Source organism: Bos javanicus, chromosome 19 (genome assembly GCF_032452875.1).
Source record: "Bos javanicus breed banteng chromosome 19, ARS-OSU_banteng_1.0, whole genome shotgun sequence".
Taxonomy (NCBI): domain Eukaryota; kingdom Metazoa; phylum Chordata; class Mammalia; order Artiodactyla; family Bovidae; genus Bos; species Bos javanicus.
Genome location: NC_083886.1, coordinates 13,499,077 through 13,521,386, shown reverse-complemented (window position 1 = coordinate 13,521,386; position 22,310 = coordinate 13,499,077). Strand labels below are relative to the sequence as shown.

At 38.4% G+C, this 22,310-nt stretch overlaps 1 protein-coding gene across 10 annotated transcripts in view; it reads left to right on the top strand.

Moving 5' to 3' along the window:
• BCAS3 (BCAS3 microtubule associated cell migration factor) overlaps positions 1 to 22,310 on the top strand; it is a 590,167-nt gene that overhangs the window by 91,139 nt on the left and 476,718 nt on the right. For all 10 annotated transcript variants that reach the window (XM_061390224.1, XM_061390222.1, XM_061390227.1 and 7 more), the window contains exon 7: positions 3,298 to 3,370. In XM_061390224.1, coding sequence (XP_061246208.1) covers positions 3,298 to 3,370 — 73 coding nt within the window. The remainder of the gene's footprint in view (positions 1 to 3,297; positions 3,371 to 22,310) is intronic.

Sequence of the window (22,310 nt, the reverse complement as noted above, 5' to 3'; positions counted from 1 at the left end):
GTGTTTTTTCATGGCTTGCTAGCTAATTTTTTTTTTTTAAATTCTGAGTCATATTTCATTGTCCAGAGGCACTATATTTATTTATTTTTAATTTATTTTAAATTGGAGGATTTTACAGTATTTTATTGGTTTCTGTCATATTATCACATGAATGAGCCATAGATACACGTATGTCCCCTCCCTCCTGATCTGCCTCCCGCCTTCTCAGTTGTGACAGAGCACAAGATTCGAGCTCCCTGTGTCATACAGCAGATTCTGGAGGTGCTGTAATTTATTTATCCACCCATCTACTGAAGGGCATCTTGATTGCTTCCAAGTTTTGGCAACTTGAACGAAGCTGACGTCCATATCCATGTGCAAGTTTCTGTGTGAGCAAGGTTCTCCGCTCCTTTGGGTAAATACCAAGAAGCATGATTGCTGGATCTTGTAGTAGGAGTACGTTTAGTTTTGTAAGAAACTGTCCACTGTTTTCCAGCGTGACCATACCATTTTGCGTTCCCTCTGGTGATGGTGGCGTGTTCTTGTTATTCCTCCTCCTTGTCAACATCTGGTATTGTGGTTGTTTTACATTTTGGGCAGTGTGATGCTTGTGGAATGGTGTCTTATTGTTTTAATTTGAATTTCCCTGATGACCTGTGATGTGGAGCATTTTTTCATCTGCTTATTGCCCATTTCTATATTTACTTTAAGTGTCGGTTCAGATCGTTTCCTCATTTTTATATTAAAATTTTAAAGATACATTTACTCATTTATGTGGCTGCATTGGAGTTTCGTTGTGGCACGCTGGATCTTCATCGCATCATGCGGCATCATTTGTTACGGTGCCTTAGTTCCCTGACCAGGCACGTGTCCCCTGCTTTGCAAGGTGGATTCTTAACCATTGGACTACCAGGGAAGTCCTAGAAATACAGTTGATTTTTATATGTTGATCTTGACTCTAGTAACCTTGTTGAGCTAACTCACGAGCTCTAGGAGTTTTTGTTGTTGTTGATTACTTGGGATTTTAGATGTATGAGTTGTGTTGTCTGCAAAGATGTGTGTGTGTGTGTGTGTGTGTGTGTGTGTGTGTGTATCTATAAAAAATCACTCAGTTGAGTCCGACTCTTTGTGACCCCATGAACTGTAGCTCTACAGGCTCCTCTTGTCCATGGGATTTACCAATACTGGAGTGGGTTGCTATTTCCTCCTCCAGGGGATCTTCCAGACCCAGGGATCGAACCCAGGCCTCCTGTAGTGCAGGCACCTTCTTTACCATCTGAGCCACCAGGGAAGCCCTGCAAATTGGGAGTTTTATTTATTCCTTTCTTATGCATATGATTTTCCTCCCCATTCTTTTCTTTTTATCCTTGTTCTTTAATTCTACTTCTTCTTCTTCTTCTTTTTTTTTTTTTTTTTACAGTTATTACTTTTTAAGCTTGTTTTTGGTTGTGCCTGGCCTTTGCTGTGCACGGGGGCTTTCTCTGGCTGCCCTGAGCAGGGGCTGCCCTCTCGTTGCGGTGCGCGGGCGTCTCATCGTGGTGGTTTCTCTCGCTGTGGAGCGCAGGCGCCAGGTGCGCGGGCGTCTCATCGTGGTGGTTTCTCTCGCTGTGGAGCGCAGGCGCCAGGTGCGCAGTCTGCTGTGGTTGCAGCATGGGCTCAGTTGTTGCTCCTCTCAGAGTCTAGAGCCTGCGTTCGGTAGTTGTGGCCCTTAGTTGCTTTGTGGCCTGTGGAATCTTCCTGGACCAGGGATCGAACCTGTGTCCCCTGCATTGGCAGGTGGATTCCAGTGTACCACCAGGGAAGTCCCCCGCTTTCTTTTCTGTCTTGTCTAGAACTTCCAGTACCGTGTTGAATAGCAGTGGTGAGAGTGGAGACCTTGCCTTTTTCTTGACCTTAGGGGTATGGATTCATGATGTTAGCTGTAGGTTTTTGTATAAGTAGTGTAGTATCTAGAGCAATCATTTAAATTTCTGATCCTGTAAACAACCTTTTTTATTTTCCCTGGAGCTTCTATAGAAAATTCTTTTTAGGACTCAGTATCCTGAAATGATGGACATGTGGTTCAGCTATTGAATTCATTTTATTAGACCTACAGGGGGCTTATAGACTCATATTTGTTCTATGAAAAATTTTGAAACAATTCATGGATTCTTTCCTCTATTTTTCTCTGTTCTTTCTTTTTGGAATTCCTGTCTATATGTTGGAACTCTGAGATGGTCCTTTAACAGTTCTCTCGCATGTGTTTGTGTTCAGTCAGTGGTGTCTCACTCTTTGCAACCCCATGGACTGTAGCCTGCCAGGCTCCTCTCTGGGTAAGAACACTAGAGTGGGTTGCTATTTCCTCCTCCAGTGGATCTTCCTGACCCAGGGATCAAACCTACCTTTCCTGCATCAGCAGGTGGATTCTTTACCATTGAGTCACCTGGGAAGCCTGTTTATGTGTATATAGATTAATGCTGTTTTTCTCTTTTTTTGCGGGTGGGTTTTTTTTTTTTTTTTTGGATTCTGTTCTCTAGGAAATTTTCTCATATTCTTGCATTGAGTTTTTAAATAATATCTACCATCTTTTTAATTTCCCAGATCTCTCTTTCATTTCTAAGCATCAGTTTTTCTTTGCATTATTTTGTTTCATGCTTAAAATATCTTCTTATATTTTTAAAAGATTATTAATGATAGTTTCAAATTTTTTTTTTTTTTTAGCCACATTTCCAGGTGATTTTACCTATTTCTAAGCAGCAAACTAAAAAGTTGATTGCAAGTGATGTATGTTTGCATCCTCTGACTTCATTCAGTGTGCTTTGCTTGTGCTGTTTCTTGGAGCTCTTTACTTGACAGTGTCTTTCATTCATTCTTCATGGTCTGACTGATTTTTATTTTCTAATACATTGCTACTCAGTTTACTAGTCTTTTTTTAGGATTTTACATTGTTGTACATTGAGAATGGCCTGAAATTTTGAGGATTTTAAAGTTTCTGTTGTGACCTTCCTTTATTTAATTTTGACATCAAAATTATACAACTCTTAGGCAATTAGTTGGTGGAATTGGGGGTGGCTTTCTGATTGCATGGAGAACATGTGTAAAATTGAGGTTGTTGTTGCCAATTATAAAAAAGATTTTAAATGTTGGTTCATTTTAGAAGCAGTTATAGGTTTATTTCTAGCTTTTCTCTTTTTTGTTCAATTATATAAATATATTGAATTAAATTAATGTTTTGCTGTCTCTTTAGCCATAAATATTTTGAGAGGGTGAAAATAATGGAAATATACAAGAATACTTTTTGAAGTTTTGTTTTACATTTTACTTCATGTTCCTTATCAGGTGCTCAAAAGTGTGACAACTTTGCTGAAAAAAGGCCCCTCCTTGGTGTTTGTAAGAGCACTGGATCTTCTGGGTAAGGAATTAAAAAAAAGTTTTTTGAATCACTATTAAAATTTTGTGTTATTTCAGAGTGGGGAGCTTTAATGTCTTCAAGTCTTTGTTTACCATAAGACTATGCTTTTACAGAAGGGATGGGACAGGACTTAATAACATATTTAAGGTTTTTGCCATAGAGGCCACTTTATTTTTCTGCTCAACTGTTTTCGCTCAAATGTAGGATGATAGCAGGACATGAAAGAAAGCCAGCAGTATATCAGAATTCAGTCATGAAAGAGTAGCATCATTAAGAAAAATACGTTTCATTTTGTTTATTTATTTATTTTTTTAGTATTTATAATGGCCTTCTACAGTGGATTAGAAGTTACTGTTAGGACATCATCGTCATCAACTGTTATTAACATTTATATTTTACATTGTTTTGAGGATCTTTTAAAAAATTTTATTTTATATTGGCGTATAGTTGATTAGCAATGTTGTGTTAGTTTCAAGTGTAGAGCAAAGTGATTCAGTTATACATATACATATATCTTTTCTTTTTCAGATTCTTTTCCCATATAGGTTATTACAGAGTATTGAGTAGAGTTCCTCCTTTGCTATACAGTAGGTCCTTGTTGATTATCTATTTTCTATATAGTAGTGTGTATTCCATCATGCTTTTATAGTTATATTAGAATATCTGTTATGATCCTTAGGTAAGATGCTAATATAAGATATTTTAATATATCTTAATGATAATAAAATATAGCATAGTGTATATTGTGTATTAGCCAACAATCTATTGTTGCTGTAGCATGTGCCTAACACTGTTCTAAAGGCATTACATGAATTTTCTCTTTTTTTTTCTGTTAGCAATACTTTGAAATAGATACTGTTCTTATTCCTATTTTGTAGTTTAGAAACTACAGGCAGTGAATTCTCACAGTGAAACTGTGGATTCAAACCCAAGCAACCATACTTTTTTTTTTTTTAATTTTTATTGAATATAGTTGATTTTTAGTGTTTAGTTTCAGATTACAGCAAAGTGAATCAATTATACATCTACATATATCCACTCTTTTTCTAGACTCTTCAAGCAGGCATACTCTTAGTTCCATGCTCATTGCATTTGGGACAGTAAGAGGCTTACTGACTAAGATGATTAATTGTTATTGCTCATGAAGTCAAGTTTTCCCTACTTTCTCTATATATTAAATGAGAACAATATTCTTCATAATGGCTTATAGTGATTTAGTTATCACTGTATAATTCCAGTTAGGAATTGTTTTCAACTGCTGGTAAAGTTCCAATGGCCTATGCAAACCCTGGAATTGAATGACTGGGTAGGCAGTACAGGGCCAGTGAAATGTTTCTGCCATGTGTCATTAATGATCTAGATTCTTTCCATTTCTAGCTTTGACATCTTTTAGAATATGACCCCTTCCCCTTATGATCTCAAGAAGGCTACTGTCTTATCAGTTAGTATCTCATCTTGAACTCCTAGCTACAAGGAAATTAGGGATATTACTGTGGTTTTGTTAGTAAGGTAGAGGATCAAAATGAGTATTAGGCTTGGCAACCAGCAGTCCTTGCCATGTGCTTTCAGCTGATAGTGTCTGGGTCATGGATGCAGTGTACAAGGAAAGAACGTGCTAATGGTATGGTGTAACATGATTGATCTTGGAGTCTTAATTGTTGCTTTCTGGGGAAATGGTTTGACTCCATGTGTTACAAGGCAATTTTCTTCCAGTGTAAAGTTTTGGGTTGAAGTGAGCAAAAATTTACTGTGTACTCATCACTTTGCTAGGTATGGGATAAGGATACAAAACATGAAAACCTAATTCTGTGTCTCAAAGATTTAAGAATGTTGTTGAAAGCAAAAACATAGCACATAGAAGATGATTATGGGATAATGACATCTGTGTGCGTGTGCATGTGTGCTCCGTCATGCTTGACCCTGTGTGACCACATGGACTGTAACCTTCCAGGCTCCTCTGTCCATGGAATTTTCCAGGCAAGAAAACTGAAGTGGGTTGCCATTTCCTATGCCAGGGAATCTTCCTGCCCAGAAATTGAACCCTCATCTCCTGCACTGGCATGCAGATGCTTTACCACTGCCCCACCTGCAAAGCCCAGTGATGTCTAATTGGAATTCAAAGAAGGTAGAGGTCAGTGTACCTGGATTGATAGGAGAAAGCCTCATGAAGAAGGCACAGCATGTGCTGGACCTAAAGGAATAAGAAAGTTTGGCAGTGTTATAGAAGACTAAGAACTTCCAGAGTAGGTTATAAAGCTGTAGCTGGGGAACAGAAACTGGTAGAAATAGTCTTAGGAAAGATGGAGGTTTGTGACTTATAGTGAAGTTCATCTGCAAGATAGGTAATAACAACCATTTCATTTCTCTAGAACTCAACCAAAGGCTTCCAACAATGTGAAAAGTGTTTATGTTTGAGAGACTGGTAAATATTAAGTCATAGCTGTGGTAATCTGTGGCATTCATGCCTGGAGCTGCTTGAGTCACACTCCACCCCTTCTGTTTCCAACTTGGTTGATTCATGGCCATGACATTCGTGGGGAATGTCATGGACATGCTCAGCAGCATTGTCCATGGAACTTATGGTCACGGGGTTGTGTGGGCCCATGGCTCTTTTAGCCTAAAATCATGATCAGTTAAAGCTTCATGTATGTGCAAAGGAGCCATGAAAGCATCCTATGAAACTAAAACCTGGGAGACTTGAAAATGTCTGACATCTGCACACAGAGATCCTTTTGGAAAGAATGACGACTTTTATTGACTCAGGGTGGTTGAATAAATTCTCTGTTGAACCTTTGGCTAATCACTAAGCTACATAGACACAGGGGCAGCCCCTGGGAAAGCAGGCTTTAAAATGAAAGCAAGAATTAAAAATAAAATCCAGCAGAGGCATTAGTAACTATATATCGTGGAGCAAAGTAGCTTTCCAGAATTCTTATACCATATTATAAAACATGTCTAATTTCCAACATAAAATTATGACACATGCCAAGAAATAGCAAAGTATGATATGTTGAGAAAGGAAGTAGGTGATAGAAACTGTTGCTGATTGCTTCCAGTGTTAAATTTTAGAGACAAGGCTTTTAAAGCAGCTGTTATACATATGTTCTAAAAACTAAATGAACCGTGTTTATGGAATGAAAGGAAAGCTTGGTAACAATGACTGAACATGTAGAGAATCTCAGTTACAAATAAGTTATAGAAAAACCAAATGGAAATTCTAGAGTGGAGGAGATAAAAAAAGCTTTCTAGAAGAATACAACACTATATTCAGGTCAGCACATGGATCAGAGACCTGTTATGTTAACAAGAGAGGTGAAAGGGAATTGGGGGGGCTTCCTTGGTGGTACAGTGGTTAAGAATCCATCTGCCAATGCAGGGGACAGGGGTTCAATCCCTGGTCCAGGAGAATCCCACATGCCACAGAGCAGCTAAGCCTGTGCGCCACAACTGCTGAGCCTGCACACTACAACTACTGAACCTACATGCTGCAACTCCTGAAACTTGTACTCCACAACAAGAAAAGCCACCGCAGTGAGAAGCTCCCGTGTGCAATGTAATTTACTAGAGAGTAGCCCCTGCTCTCAGCACCTGGAGAAAGCCCATGCAGCAACAAAGACCCAACACAGCCAAAAATAAATAAATAAATTTTAAAGGGAAAAAAAAAAGGGAATGGAAACCGTGGAGAAGAGTTGAAGAAGTATCTGTGGTGAAAGAAACCTTCCTTGACTTCACTTTTCCTGATGTTTATTAAACCTCTGCGATTAAGCACACCCAGTCCTGTTGAAGCCCCACAAAAAGATGTGTTTGTGGAAGATAGTCAACTATTTGCTGAGTTTGGTTTGCAAGTATTGAAAGATTTTCCATTCCTTAGCAACCCTGTTTAACTGTATGATTAAGTTTTTTTTTTTTTTTGCCTCCCTGTGTGGCATGTGTGATCTTACTTCCTTGACTAGGAATTGAACATATACTCCCTACAGTGGGAACGTGAAATCTTAACCACCAGACAACTGGGAAGTCCCAAGGAGATTATTTTTATTTTTACAGGATTCATTTATTGAGGTGTCACTTGAATATATATAGGAGGTGATGAGATTATTTATTGAGAGATGACTCTGATGGTATGTGGGTTATATTAGTCTAATCCAGAGAATTAGAACCAGTGGGAAGAGGGATTATATATATGAGGAGAGAGGAAGAAGGGAATGGGGGTGTTGATTTTGAGAAATTGACTCACATGATTGTGAAGCCTGAACATCCAAAATCTGCAGACTGAGGAAAGAGTTGCAATTTCTAACCCTCTTCCTCCAAGGAAGTCAATTTTTTGAAGATTTTATTAAGACTTTCAGCTGATTGGATGAGTCCCATTCAAGTTATGAAGCATCACCTGCTTTACTCAAATTCTGCTAATTTAAATATTATTTTATGTAAAAAAGTATGCTCACGGAAATATCTAGAATAGTATTTGACCAAATCTGATTATTGTGGCCTAGCCAAGTTGACACATTAATCACCACAGGGGCGATGAATATAGTTCTGATTAAAATAGCATTTGCCTACTGGAAAAAATCCATTGTAGACACTCACTTCCCCTCTCCCATGTCTGCTCCTTATATTTATTTCATAGTAGGAGAATCATTCTGCAAAGAGATGGCTCTATGTCTGTATCTTTTGCTGGATTGTTTTAAGAATTGTTATTGATAAATGAATGCGAAGATATTTCCTTCTTGGTTTTAAGCATAGCCACCTTCTAACTAGCATGGCCCCAAACTATTTGTTTTTTGCTAAATGAATTTTAATAAGTTTTCTGTACAGTCATACTCATCCTTTATTTAAATATTAGTAACACTTTTTTTTTTTTTTATGGTTGAGAAAATGTCTTAATCTGAGGAACCACATGTCCTGAACCTGGGTGTTGATGTCTTCTTCAAAGGCCTGTGGTGCACAAAATCTTAGGACCCCCTTAACCGCTTGGGATGTACAAGACATGTCTGTTGCCATTCATTTCCATGACAAATGCTTTATTGAGCACAAGGTGCTTTGGACACTTGTCAGTTGCTTATATTCACAATTAATACCGCCTAGTAAGTTTATCTTAGGGAAGTTCAGTAAAATTTCCTTTTGATGTATAAATTTTCTTATTTATAAATGTGTATAGCATCACTGACTCAATGGACATGAATGAGTAAACACCAAAAGATAGGGGAGGACGAAAGAGCCTGGCATGCTGTAGTCCACAGGGTCACAGAGTTGGACGCGACTTAGTGACTGAACAACAATCCCTTTTCAAAGAAAGGGGGGAATTTGCTATGGAAATAATCCTGGTCCTTCCTCATATTTTATCCTTTAGATATTTACACATTGCAAACTGAGCCCACAATTTTTAATACAGAGTCTTACTACATTCATGACAGTCTTTAAATACCATTTACTTTTATATTGTATTATAGTAACGTTTTCTTTCTTCATGTTTATATGTCTATGTAGAGGGAGAAGAAGAGGGAGGGAGGAGAGAGAAACACACACACTGTTCCATCATCGTTTCAGATAAGCCATTTAAGGTCTAGGTGGGAGATAATGTTTGTTGCGTTACTGATCCAGGAATTAAGTCAATGTCTTGTGTAATAATTTGAGGGAGGGAGGGGAAGTGTGGACAACATACTAAGGAATGTACACTTTCTTAGGAGATGAAAACGTATTGTATATTACATGCTAACCAGCTCCAGTAATGAAGTTGTTCATGGTTAGGATTTTGTTTGGTATTATGAATAACTGCAAAAGAGTATGATTATTCAGCAGCTGACTTCAGACCTTGAAGAATGTTTAATCCAATATAATATCATCACATTATACACATTGGAGTGGAGATGTGATTTTTACATAGAATCACAGAATGTTAGAAAAAAACTTGAAGATCATATGAGATAAAGAAAGTCTTATCTGGAGACTCATACCATACATACATCTGTTTGGTGGTGGCAAATTCTTGTAAGAGTGAGAAAATTTTCCCCAGAAACAGACTCATGTATACAGAGAACAAATTAGTGATTCTAAGAGGGGAGCAGGATGGAAGGAGGGGTATTGAGAGGTACAGACGTTGTAAATAAAATAAATAAGATACAAGGCTGTAATAGACAACACAGAGTATATAGTCCATAATTTATAATAATACCTTTGTATGGTATGTAATCTATAGAAGTACCAAATCTTTGTGTTGTACTCCTGAAACTGACCTTCAATTAAAAGAGTGAGAAAATGTCTTTATTTCAGTTAGTTAGGAGTCTCTTATCTCTTGTTAAATATGCACTCGATGGCCGTATTTCCAAGATTGAATTTTAATAATTCTAGAAAGATGAAAATTTTGGCAAACCACAGACATCTTAAATTTACCTCGAAAAAAGCAAAATAATTTTAATAGTTGAACAGAAATAAAGACTTGATTTCAAAATTAAGGACTGTTTATCAAATAAAATACACTTAGTTCACAGCATTAATAGTTTCGCATTTTTGCTACAGATTGCTAACAAAGGCCACATTGGACTGACAGAATTCTGTGAGACTGGTGTTCGCTAGCCACTGAGCTAAAGCAGCTGTTATTTAGGTGGAGGTTAAGCACAGTTTCACCACCCTGAAGTGTTACTGAAGAGGATTTATTTCAACTTGTGTCTAAAATAAATAAGGGTTATGTTAAATAGAACCAAAAGGGAGGCTGCTTGGGATACTGGGTATCCAGCAGTTCTTTTTGTTGTGAAATGTCACAGAACCCTTACATGTGATGCTAACTATTTTATTTATTTGTTTATTTTCTTATTGGCTGTGCTGTTCTTGGTGTGGTGCATGGGCTGTCGTCGCCATGTGCAGGCTTTCTCTGGTGGCAGTGAGCGGGGGTACCCTTCATTGCGGTGCTCGGGTTTGTCACTGCGGTGCGTCTCTGGTTGCGGAGCATGGTTTCTGGGATGCGCAGACTCAGTAGTTGCGGCACGTGGATTAAGTACAGCCCCATGACGTGGAGTCGTCGTTCCCGGAGCAGGGGTGGAACCTCTGTCACCTGTATTGGCAGGCAGATCCGTAACTGCTGGACCACCAGGGAAGTCCCTAAATATTTTGTTTTAACGTATTTTCTTCCTGCTGTGTTGTGAGATCTGATGGAATCACAGTTTGAGCTGGCATTACTTGTGCAGATCCAAAAAGAGATTTAGGCCATGCTTCCAGTGTTCGATGCTCTATGACCTGGGCTTTTGAGCTATTCCTTAGCCTTCCTTCAGGCACCCAGTCTTTTCACTTGCTCATCTCTCTCGTCTTTTACATTTCTGTGGGTGTTCTGCATTTTCTTCTAGCTTTCTGCCTGGCTTTTGACTCTCTTTACTGCTTTCAAAGACTGGGCTTTTCCATCTTCGATATACCATTTCTGTGAGACCTGCCTCTCTGGCACAGAGATTTTTCATGAGATGGGCTGTCCGATATCATGGATTGTTCACGGACCTCTTGACTTCTAGTATTATCTTTGGACCATCAGAGCCCTCAGAGCTTGTCCTGTTTATCTGCTTATGGGTGAAACAAAACCTTACGGAAATAAGATGACATTACTGTAACAGGGGAAAGTTTTTTAGTGTATTTATTTTAAAATATAATACCTGAACCATGGATGCCCTTTGGTAGTTTGCTATAAGATCATCTTTATAGACGTTGTATATTTCCTTGCAAGCCTTGAAATTGGTACAAATCTCAAATAGCCCACCAAAATGTTTATATGTAGGTGACCAAACCAAAGGAATCCTGGTTTAAATTTTCAAAGAACTGCCTTTCTTGCTATTACATGATATATGTATTCCCCAAAACTTGTGCTGTTAGGGTCCTGGCAGAAATAGAAGACATATTCCAACTGGGTACTTTGAGGAGAGTTTAAGTAAAGTGAAGAGGGCCTGAGACCCTTTACCGTTTCTCAGCAAGGGGTGAGAGCCATTAGCAGAACCTACAGTGAGAGCCACATCAGGAGGTTACCTGGTGGAAGCCGCTGGTGGAGGCACTCGGTGTATCTGCTCTAACCTGACAGCAGAGCAGCCACCCAGTGGCCCCTCAGGCTGAACCCGGCCGGAAGCTGGAGGTTGCGCTCTGAGGGGTTAGGGAGCCCACTGCTGCAGTCTGTTTGATACAGCCCAGCCAGTCTCCCAACGGCAAGGAGCCGGGTGCAGTGGAGGCAGAGTGTATTTAGAGGGGACAGCATGCTTATCTTCTGCAAAATTTCACACTAAAACTGAGGTTATGGGGAAAACAGATATGGAGGAAATAATATGCAAAGTAATCAGAGCAATAATCCTGATTAAAATTTAAAAAAATGTTCATACTGATAAAAAGTTTACTAGTAAATATGGAATTTCACCTTAAAAAGAAGGTGAAGGAGCCTTGGTGGAATAGGGGTATAAGGAAGAGTTGAGACTGTTAAGTTAGAGAGGAAGGAACAAGATAAACAAAGACCAGGGAGGAATAAGCTATAACATTTATTGTTGCCTATGCGCATGGTCAGACTGAGCCACGATGAGCCTGGTTCCTTCTGTATTCAACTGAGCTAATGAACTCTGTGTTCAAAATATACTTTGTGGGGCTCCCCTGATGATCCAGTGGTTAAGTATCCACCTTTCAGTGCAGGGGACACAGGTTCAATCCCTGGTCAGGGAACTAAGATCCTACATGCTGCAGGGCAACTAAGCCTGTGCTCTAGAGCAAGATGAGCCTGCATGCCACATTGAAGGTTCAGCGTGACCAAAATAAAAAAATCATACCCGGAAAACAAACAAAAAACAAAATATACTTTGTATGCTGTGTTGTAGCATGAAAAACTGATCTTATTTCTGTCACTGAATATTAATTTGCATATTCTAGAGTTTTATATTAAAAGTGGAATCATAAAATACACAAAGTATATTTGTTATACTTAAAAAGTATAATTGTAAGTATATCTGTTACAAAGTATCTTTATTTTGAGATCCATTCATATTGTTGCATTTATCATTTGCTTTTTTTGTTGACTAGTTTCATACTGTATGAATGTACCACAGTTTGGTTCTTAAGTTCACCTGTTGAGGGATATTTTGGTTGTTTCTAGACTTTGGATTTGCAGATAATGCTGCTTTGAACCTAATGTTCAAGTCTTCATATAGACATGTGCTTTCTTTTCTCTTGGTCAAATATCTGCAAGTAGAATGACTGAATCATATGTTAGATGTCTGTTTTTCAAAGTGACTGGTCTCATTTTATACTCTTACCATCAGTGTATGAGGTTTCTAATTCCTTTACTTCCTTACTTGACTTTATCAGACTTTTAAATTTTAGACACTGTCATATAAATATGTAATGCTTTCTCATTGTAGTTCTAATTTGCACATGTCCCGTTTTTCTATTCTCTCAACCGTCAATTGAATTCAGTCTTCTTTCGTGAGAAATAAAGTGGGACTTCCCTGATGGCTCAGCAGGTGAAGAATCCTCCTGCCATTCAGGAGACACAGGTTCAGTCCCTGGGTCAGGAAGATCCCCTGGAGGAGGAAATGGCAATTCACTCCAGTATTCTTGCCTGAAAAATCCCCATGGAAGGAGCCTGGCAGGCTACAATCCAGAGGTTTGCAAAGAGTTGGACATGACTGAGCAAGCAGTACCTTTTTTATTGTCCTAAGCCAGTATGATTTCTAGTGGTTTGGCACACAGCAGTAGATGCATGAACCGTATTATCTGTTCCTTTGTATACCTAGTGAAAAGGATGATGTAGCGGTGCTTTTAATGACTGTAGTTTCTTGTTTACGGTCACTACTTGTGTGTGTTTTGTAGTATTCTTGGTTTTAGTTTTTATTTTGTCTGAACCAGTTTTTCTCTGTGATAGCTTATGGTGAACCGTGTCAGATTTGTGATCTCTAGAGGAGATAATTTCACTTTGGGACCAAAGATGCAGCTTCAGTCACTCAGAGTTTCTTGTAGCAAAAGTTTTATTAAAGTGAAAAGGAATAGAGAAAACTTCTGACATAGAGGGGGCAGAGATTGTCCCACTAGTCTTATCAAGGCCTTACATACTTTTTCAGTTGGTTACTAACAATAGAAAAATCTTACCAGACCCACTCCCACAACATAGATCTTAAGATAACAGGATTAGTCAGAAGGTTTTTGTTAAGAAGGAGAAACATGTCCTCGAGCAAGATATAGGGTTGTTATATAATCATTAGTACAGAGCTTACGGAAAAACATGCAAGCATCTCTGGTCTTGCACACACTCTCATCCCCCTGTGTGTGTGTGCATGCTCAGTCACAGTCCAACTCTTTGCAAACCTGTGGGCGGTAGCCCACCAGACTCCTCTATCCATGGAGTTTTCCAGGCAAGAATACTGGAATGGGTTGCCATTTCCTCCTCCAGGGGATCTTCTTACCCAAGGATCGAACCTGTGTCTCCTACATGGGCAGGCAGATTCTTTACTACTCACGCCACCTGGGAAGCCCCTCATCGCCCTATTTGACTCATTAGTAACCAAGGGTGTGAGCCAACTGATCTCAGACCTGTTTGTGGCATTTCCCTACTCAGGATGAGACCCCTTTGCTTCTGAGAGCAAATCCTGGGTGGTTTAACTGTGCTCCACCATCGTAAGACTATTGCATTCTCTCCTTGTTTTGCAAGTAATCCCCCTCTGCTCTCCGTCAGCAGAGAAGGCACTTCCTTTGCTTGAACCCATGCCTCCTGCGGTGGAAGCATGGAGTCCTATTCACTGGACCGCAGGAAATTCCCGGCTCTGCCAGTATTGAATCAGGATCTCCTTTTCGTCCCCTGCTTCTCTGCCTCAGTCAGTTCAGTTCAGTTCAGTCACTCAGTCGTGTCCGACTCTTTGCGACCCCATGAATCGCAGCATGCCAGGCCTCCCTGTCCATCACCAACTCCCAGAGTTTACCCAAACTCATGTCCATCGAGTCGGTGATGCTGTCCAGCTATCTCATCCTCTGTCGTCCCCTTCTCCTCCTGCCCCCAATCCCTCCCAGCATCAGAGTCCTTTCCAGTGAGTCAACTCTTCGCATGAGGTGGCCAAAGTACTGGAGTTTCAGCTTCAGCATCAGTCCTTCCAATGAACACCCAGGACTGATCTCTTTTAGGATGGACTGGTTGGATCTCCTTGCAGTCCAAGGACTCTCAAGAGTTTTCTCCAACACCACAGTTCAAAAGCATCAATTCTTTGGTGCTCAGCTTTCTTCACAGTCCAACTCTCACATCCATACGTGACCCCTGGAAAAACTGTAGCCTTGACTAGACGGACCTTTGTTGGCAAAGTAATGTCTTTGCTTTTTAATATGCTATCTAGGTTGGTTATAACTTTCCTTCCAAGGAGTAAGCGTCTTTTAATTTCATGGCTGCAATCACCATCTGCAGTGGTTTTGGAGCCCCCAGAAATAAAGTCTGACACTGTTTCCCCATCTAGTTCCCATGAAGTGATGGGACCAGCTGCCATGATCTTAGTTTTCTGAATGTTGAGCTCTAAGCCAACTTTTTCACTGTCCTCTTTCACTTTCATCAAGAGGCTTTTTAGTTCCTCTTCACTTTCTGCCATAAGGTAAATATTATTTAAAGTTCTTAGCTTTTCTCTCTCATCCGTCTCATACTTACGCTGTAGTGTGATTTCAGGGTGATTCATTTGCCTTATTTGTTGATAGGTGGTGTTTTTCAAAGACCTTTGGAGATTCAAAGTTAGGTGGTGTTATCAAGTCAAGTCAAGTGTTAGTTGCTCAGTTGTGTCCGACCCTTTGCGACCGCATGGACTGTAGCCCGCCAGGCTCCTCTGTCCGTGGAATTCTCCAGGCAAGAATACTGGAGTGGGTTGCCATTCCCTTCTCCTAGGGATCTTCCTGACCCAGGGATTGAACCTGGGTCTTCTGCATTGCAGGCAGATTCTTTACCATCTGAGCCACCAGAGAAGAAGCCCAGGTGGTGTTATATATTTGCACAAATGCGTTTGTAAAAATACTTGGGTGGTATTGTTCTCATCTGCACCTTGCTTTTTCTTGCCTCTTATTAATATATTATGGCATGTTTTATTTAATGATGAATATTGGTGCTACCTTATTATATATATTATCCTACTTAATGCATATTCCTAAATATGAAATACTAATATACACAGTTTAAAATATTAGTCACAAATGGAAAGAGCTTAAAGCTTTAAATAGGCCATCATATGCTGCCACCAGATCTAAAACTTTCTTCTTTGGCTTTTTAAGATTTTGTGTCAGAGAGCGATGTAATCAGAGAAGAAGAAAGCACTCGTGAAAGGTTTGTTTCCTATACTATCTGATTTGAAACTTGTTGAGAACAGAAATTAGCCACAGATTTTATTTAAAATGGGACCATCTCTCCCTTCATTTAACTACTGCTTGCATTTCCTGTGGCCACGTTGCAAAGAGCTACATCTAATTCTTGTTCTGTGGTTCTACCTGATTTTAATAGAGGTTCTTGGGGAATGCATCCACATCAATTTTTGAACCTTTATTCAGAAAGTAAGTATTGAAATGCTGTCATTACAGTGAATTGGGAACATGGTGATAACTCTTTCTTTGGGATGTGTTTTGAGTGTTACCACTTCTCTTTAGGATTTATGCACCTAAATTATTAGCTGCTTAGATATTCTCTTCATGTACTCTTCAAGCAGATTTGGCTATTGAGCAACTGAAACATGGTTGGTGCCAATGAAAGTGCTGATATTGTGGATATATTACATTAAATGTATTAAAATTGATTTCACTTATTTCTTGTTTTTACTGTGGCTACTAGAAAATTTAAAATTACATAGCTCAATTTGTCTTTCTATTGGACTCTGTTCTCAGCTTCCTAGATGGCTTAGTGGTTAAGAATCCACCTGCAATGCAGGAGATGCAGATTTGATCCCTGGGTCAGGAAGATCCCTTGGAGAAGGAAATGGCAATCCACTCCAGTACTCTTGCCTGGGAAGTCCCGTGGACTGAGGAGCCTAGCGGGCTATAGTCTGTGGCGTTGCAAAAGAATTGGATACAACTTAGCAACTAAACAGCAATAACAAAGTTGTTCTTACCTTGCTTTGGGCTTACAGGTGTACATTTCTGACTACCTCTGAGTGGAAACCATCACGGTTTCTTATTACTTGTACAGATCTGTAGCTTAATCAATCCAGAGCTGTTAGCCAGGAAATTTTAGTTCTGACAAGTGACAGAGTTTGACATTATGATATCCTGGATGACAGTGGGCCTTCAGTGGCAGCTTCTGTAGTGCTGATCTAATAGGAACTCTATCTGTAGTGATATTTATGTTTAATGGATCTGATTTTCGTTTTGGGCTAATAGTCTTTGCGTATGCATTTAGCCTAAGGTTGGTACCCTGTAATATTCACTGATACCCCTGAATCCATGGCTAAGTATAGAATAATGGAAAGAACAGAGGATTGGGGTCACACAGACCTAGATATGAATTACTAGACTGAAATTATTCAATAGTTCTCAGTCTCAGTTTCCATAAGTGTAAGATGGTGTTCATTTATAACCCCTAGGCTGTGTCTTTGTGAGGATTAAATAAGGCAGTATTTTCAGGTGTTTAGTACAATGTCAGGCCCCTGTTAGATGCACCTCGGATTATTTGGTTAGAAAGATTGTAAGGGCACCCAAGGAAAACTCTTTACTAGGAATTTCTTTTCATATACATATAAAGAAATATATACATAGTATATATTGATGCATAGATTGGAAGTGTTGTCTGTATGACTGTTGGAAGCATGTGGCTGTGCCCAGTTTGTCCAGAATTTGTGCTGCAGGTTTGTAGGCTTCATGTCCTAACCCAGTACTGTGTCTTTTAGTATCTCTGATGAACTGAAGCCCTTTATGTTCATTGGAAAATGGTAATTTGTTTATATTCCCCAAGAAAGCCCATGTTACTTATATCTTTATTGAGGTATAATTGAAACATAACAAATGGCACATATTTAAATTGTATGTTATGATAAATTTTGACGTATGTGCACACCCATGAAACAGTCCTTCTGGTGGAGGTAATGAGCATGTCCACCACCCACAATGGTTTTCTCATGCCTCTTTATAATGCGCCCCTGCTGCCCCTCCCAGCCCTCAGTAGAAGAAGCACATTTCCACGTATTAAGTCTCTTCGAGTATCCTTGAGATCTTTTTTGAGGGGAGATAACTTTGCTGTCATGTTGTTTAATGTGACTGTTTTATTACGTAGTTCAAAACAAAAGATGGGAACCTTGAATGCAAAGTTGTTTTTTCTTCTGCTCTGTATCTTAAACTAAAGGCCCTTTAAAAGAAACATTTTCACTCTAGAACTGGTTCACAAAACAACTAAAGGGGTTGCAGTTTTCTGTGTAATCATTTCAAAACAACAGTTTTTTCAGCCACCAAAAGGATGCAGTCTTGACATATAAATAGAAAACAGATTGAGTTTTTGGCTGCTATTGCTGTACTGGTTTAAATGTTGGTTCAGTCAACTTCAGGCTTAGATTACAAGATTTGTAAATTAAAGGAAAACCAAAAGGAGAAGAACATCTGCATAGATTCTGACCTTGTGGAATTCCGTCCAGGCATGCTTCCTCCTGGTGGAACCGGGCATGTGCACAGTGAACAAGCCTTGAAAAGAGATCACTGTTGTGTTTATCCCAAAGACAAAATTGTTGCTGAAAACTAGGTAATTCATCATGAAGAACCATGTTAGTTTTCAAATCAAGTATTTCACAATTCTGGTGGAAATAGTTTGGTGATGTAGTTGTATGGTATTTAGCCAGAATAAAAATGTTGCTAAATCTCATAGTTCTATTACTTGAATCAAAGTACTGGGAACTGAGAAAGGTAATTTGCTTTAACTAAAACTTAAATATGTTATTGTCAAAGAGTAAGCTAATTAATTGATAATAAATTTACTGCATGCCTCTGTAAGGTGTAAAGAATCCTTGTTTGCTACTACATAAATCATACCTGTGTGTATGATTTTAAAATGTTTGCTATAGATTACCTATGCTGCTATCTCAAAAAGTGCTTTAATGGTTTTCCCCCTTTTGTTCTAAGCAGGAATTTTATTCTTTCAAGAAATGTTTATGGGTACTTACATTATGGGTCCCTACTATATTTCAGCAGCTTTTATAGTACAGTAATAATCCAAGGCAGTGGCTTTGAGGTGAGAAGGAGATGAGAGGGGTGGTTTTGGCCCCCAGGAGACACTTGCCAATGCCTGGGGCACTTTTGGATGTCATATCTAAGGACTGGGATGTGCTAGTGTTATGGTAGAGTCCAGGTTGCTGCTAAACATCCTATAGAGTACACATCAACTCCTGACAACAAAGAATTTTCCAGCCTGTAATGTCAATAGGGCTAAGGTTGAGCCACTTGGATCTAAGGAGACAAAAGATCTATATACTGACCGAGCTGACTTTCTGGCAGGGAGAGAGAAACAAATAAATAAAATATATATTATGGTGGCAAGTGATGTGTAAAAAATACTAGAGAACGTGGTTAGAGAGTGTTAGGACAGTGTTCTGTGTTGATGGACATTTGGATAATGTGCTGTTTTGGGCTGTAGCGAACATCGCTGATATGAACATTTGTACATACGTGTGTACAATTTTTGGTGTCTATTTCTAATGTCTATGGGGTCGCACAGAGTTGGACACGACTGAAGCGACTTAGCAGCAGCAGCAGCAGCAGCAGTGGAATTGCATGGTCATAAGTTATGCTTTGCTTGATATTACCGAGCAGGTTTCTAAAGTGGCTATACCAGTTACCTTCATAAGCCTTCCAGTTGCAGTACTTTGTGTGAGAGCTTGGCCTTGATAGTCTTCATTTTAGCCATCTTGATGAATATGCATTAGCATCTCAGGTGATTTTTGTTTTAATTTTATTGACAGCTATGGAATTTGAATACTTTTATATATATTTTAATCTATTTCAGCATCCTCTGAAGTGCATGACCAAGTTTTAAGCCTGTTTTTCTTTTGTGTTAAATGACCTTTTTAAACTCATTTGTCAGAGTAGATTTAATACATGCCCTGTCCATGCTTTTAGGATTAGTATATCTTATATTCTGTTTACCTCAAGGTCATGAATCTGACTCCAGAATGCATATGATTATCAATACAGAGGCCCAGGAATAGCCCAGATAGTTTTAAAGAACAATGTTGATAGGGTTACACTACTTGATATTATGAAGCAAGGTGCATTGGCGTAAGGGCAGACCGTTAGATTAGTGGACTATCTAGGGAGTCCAGAAACAGATGCACATATTTTTATAATAAAAAATGGCTCTGTAGTACAGAGATGATTCATGTATGGTTTTGGGTCATTTGGGTATTCATATGGAAAATGAAGAAACTTGTTTCCTATCACGTATTATGTAAAAATCAACTTAAGATGTATTGTAGGCCTAAAGGTCACAGAAAAAAGGAACAAAATATTTTGAAGATGAAGAAAATACCCTCATGATTTTAAGGTGGGCACATAGTCCCTAAACAGAATATAATATGTACTCACCATAAAGGAAAGCATTTATATTCTTTTGGTTTCAATATTATATAGAAAATTGCTTCATTATTGGTATATGACTTATATATGATATCCTGTTATGTAAATACAATGAAAAGCCAGGATTTTATTATTTTATGAACCTTTACTTAATGTCAGTATATGAAGAGGGGATATATGTATAATTATGGCTGATTTGCGTTGTTTAATGGTGGAAACCAACACAACATTGTAAAGCAATTTTCCTCCAATTAAAAAATAAATTTAAAAAAGAAAAAATTAGGATTTGAAATCTTAAGGTTTGCTTTTTCTCCTTTGGTATTCGTTTAAAAATTCTTCTGTTTCTTAATTTATTTCCTAGTTTAATTCCAATTATAGAATGCCTTTAAATAGATCTTTAATGTTCAAGAAATGTAAATCCAACTGTAATGGTACAAAGCATGATATTGTTCCATAAGTCTAGTTGGAAAACTTCCCTCAAAGATGGCAGAAATTCTTGAAGCCATCCATATCATGATGGGGGGCAGGGAAGGATGGACAAATAGGAAGTCCTGAATAGTGTGGGAAAGTAAAATAGTAGAGCAGATTGGTTAATTTTTTTTTTAAGATGTGATAAGATCCTGGATTTATATTCTGTGTGAGATATTACAGAGGGCCACAATTTTCTTCTTTATTTCAGTTTGTAAAGCTGAATATACCTGTGGATATGGAGGAGCAATATACAAAAACTCCTTTGGACTTACACTCTGCCGAGAAGCTTAAAATTACAGATGACTTGAAGTATTATTTTATGTTTAGAAGCAGATTACTGTTATTTAAAAAATAAATCTGGCCTAAAGGTAGTTGTCACAAACAGTATATTATCCTAGAAGCAAGATATTTTTTTTTAAAGTATTTTGAATGTGTTATGTCTTAATGTTAAGTGATTTTGTCTTTGTTAGTAACTTTTGGTATAACAAGTCTTTTTTCTTGGCATTCAAGTAATTTTACTAACATCTTATTTTTTAAACACAGTATCCAAAGGTTAAAACAGTTATTATTATACAATAACTGGCATGTTAATTAGAGCCTCCTGGTGTGGGGGTGGATCAATGTGCTTGTGGATAGGAATGAACAAGAGACAGAATTTTGCGTGTCCCTTTTGGAGTGTCCTCTTTAAAATTTTTTTTTAAATATATTTTAAAATTTATTTTTTAATTGAAGGATAATTCAGTTCAGTTCAGTTCAGTCGCTCAGTCATGTCCGACTCTTGCTTTACAGAATTTTGTTCTTTCCTGTCAAACCGCAACACGAATGAGCCGTAGGTATACGTACATCCCCTCCCTTTTGAACCTCCCTCCTTAAAGTTTTAAGTGTTTAAATGTGTGATATATTTTGGTTTTATCACTTATTTAAGTGTAACAGTTTTTATTTATCTCTGTGGAAATAATGAAATATAATAAATTTGTGTTAAAGTAACATATATTCCCTTATTAGTCTTCATTTCCCTGAAAAATTTCACTGAACATGCTGAACGCATCTGTTGTCAGTTTCGTCCATGCACCTTTTTCAAACAAGGAAATAAAAGTAAAGTTTATGATGACCAGAGAGCTTGAGGAAAACAGCTGCACTGCATACTTCTGTGAGTCACTTGTCCAATGAAGCCGCAGTATAGGAAAAATGATAATGCACCCCTCCACTGTTAAAAACTGCTGCGATGGGGGGACGTTTTAAATTATTAAACACTGTAAACGCCATAACGTTAATTAGAAGAGGAACAAACCCCACAAAGATAAATGTGTTTTCAATATGATTCTTAGGGAGGGTACAGTAGAAACCAGTGAATAGAGAGGAAATTTATTTCTGGCAGGACTCTAGACATGGAACTGTGGCTGAACTTTTTACCCTAATTACCTCCTGCTAATGCCTGCAGCGGTCTGGAATCAAAGTGGTGCTTCAGGCCCTGGAAATTCTCTGATGTGGCAAACGTTTGTTGTGTGAGGAGGGTTTCTTAAGAAAAAGCAGAATATTGTGACAGGATTTTAAAAAAATTTCTCAGTTACCACCCACCTCACTTGTTGCCTACAAAAATAGAGTAATTGTTTGCATCTGTGTGTGCTTTTTTCCCCCTAAGAAATAACTGTTATAAATCAATGTGACATAGATCCAGTGAACTGAGCCTTGCCCGAGGTACGGTCTTTTTTTTTTTTTTTAAGTCTCTCCTTTATTTAAAAATCTAGGTTCAAAATGTAAAGAAGTTTTTTTTTTGATAAATGAGAAGAAACATTCTGCCCATTTCTTAGGAGAAGTTAGATATTAAAGTATACTTTTCAAAATAAAGCCTTTTGGAGGCTTATAAACTTTTGGAGCATCAGACTGATGGCTGTTAAACTGCTTAATCCTGGAAGCTGAAATGGGAATTTCCAGTTTCCATTTTTAGCTCAGACCAGAACCT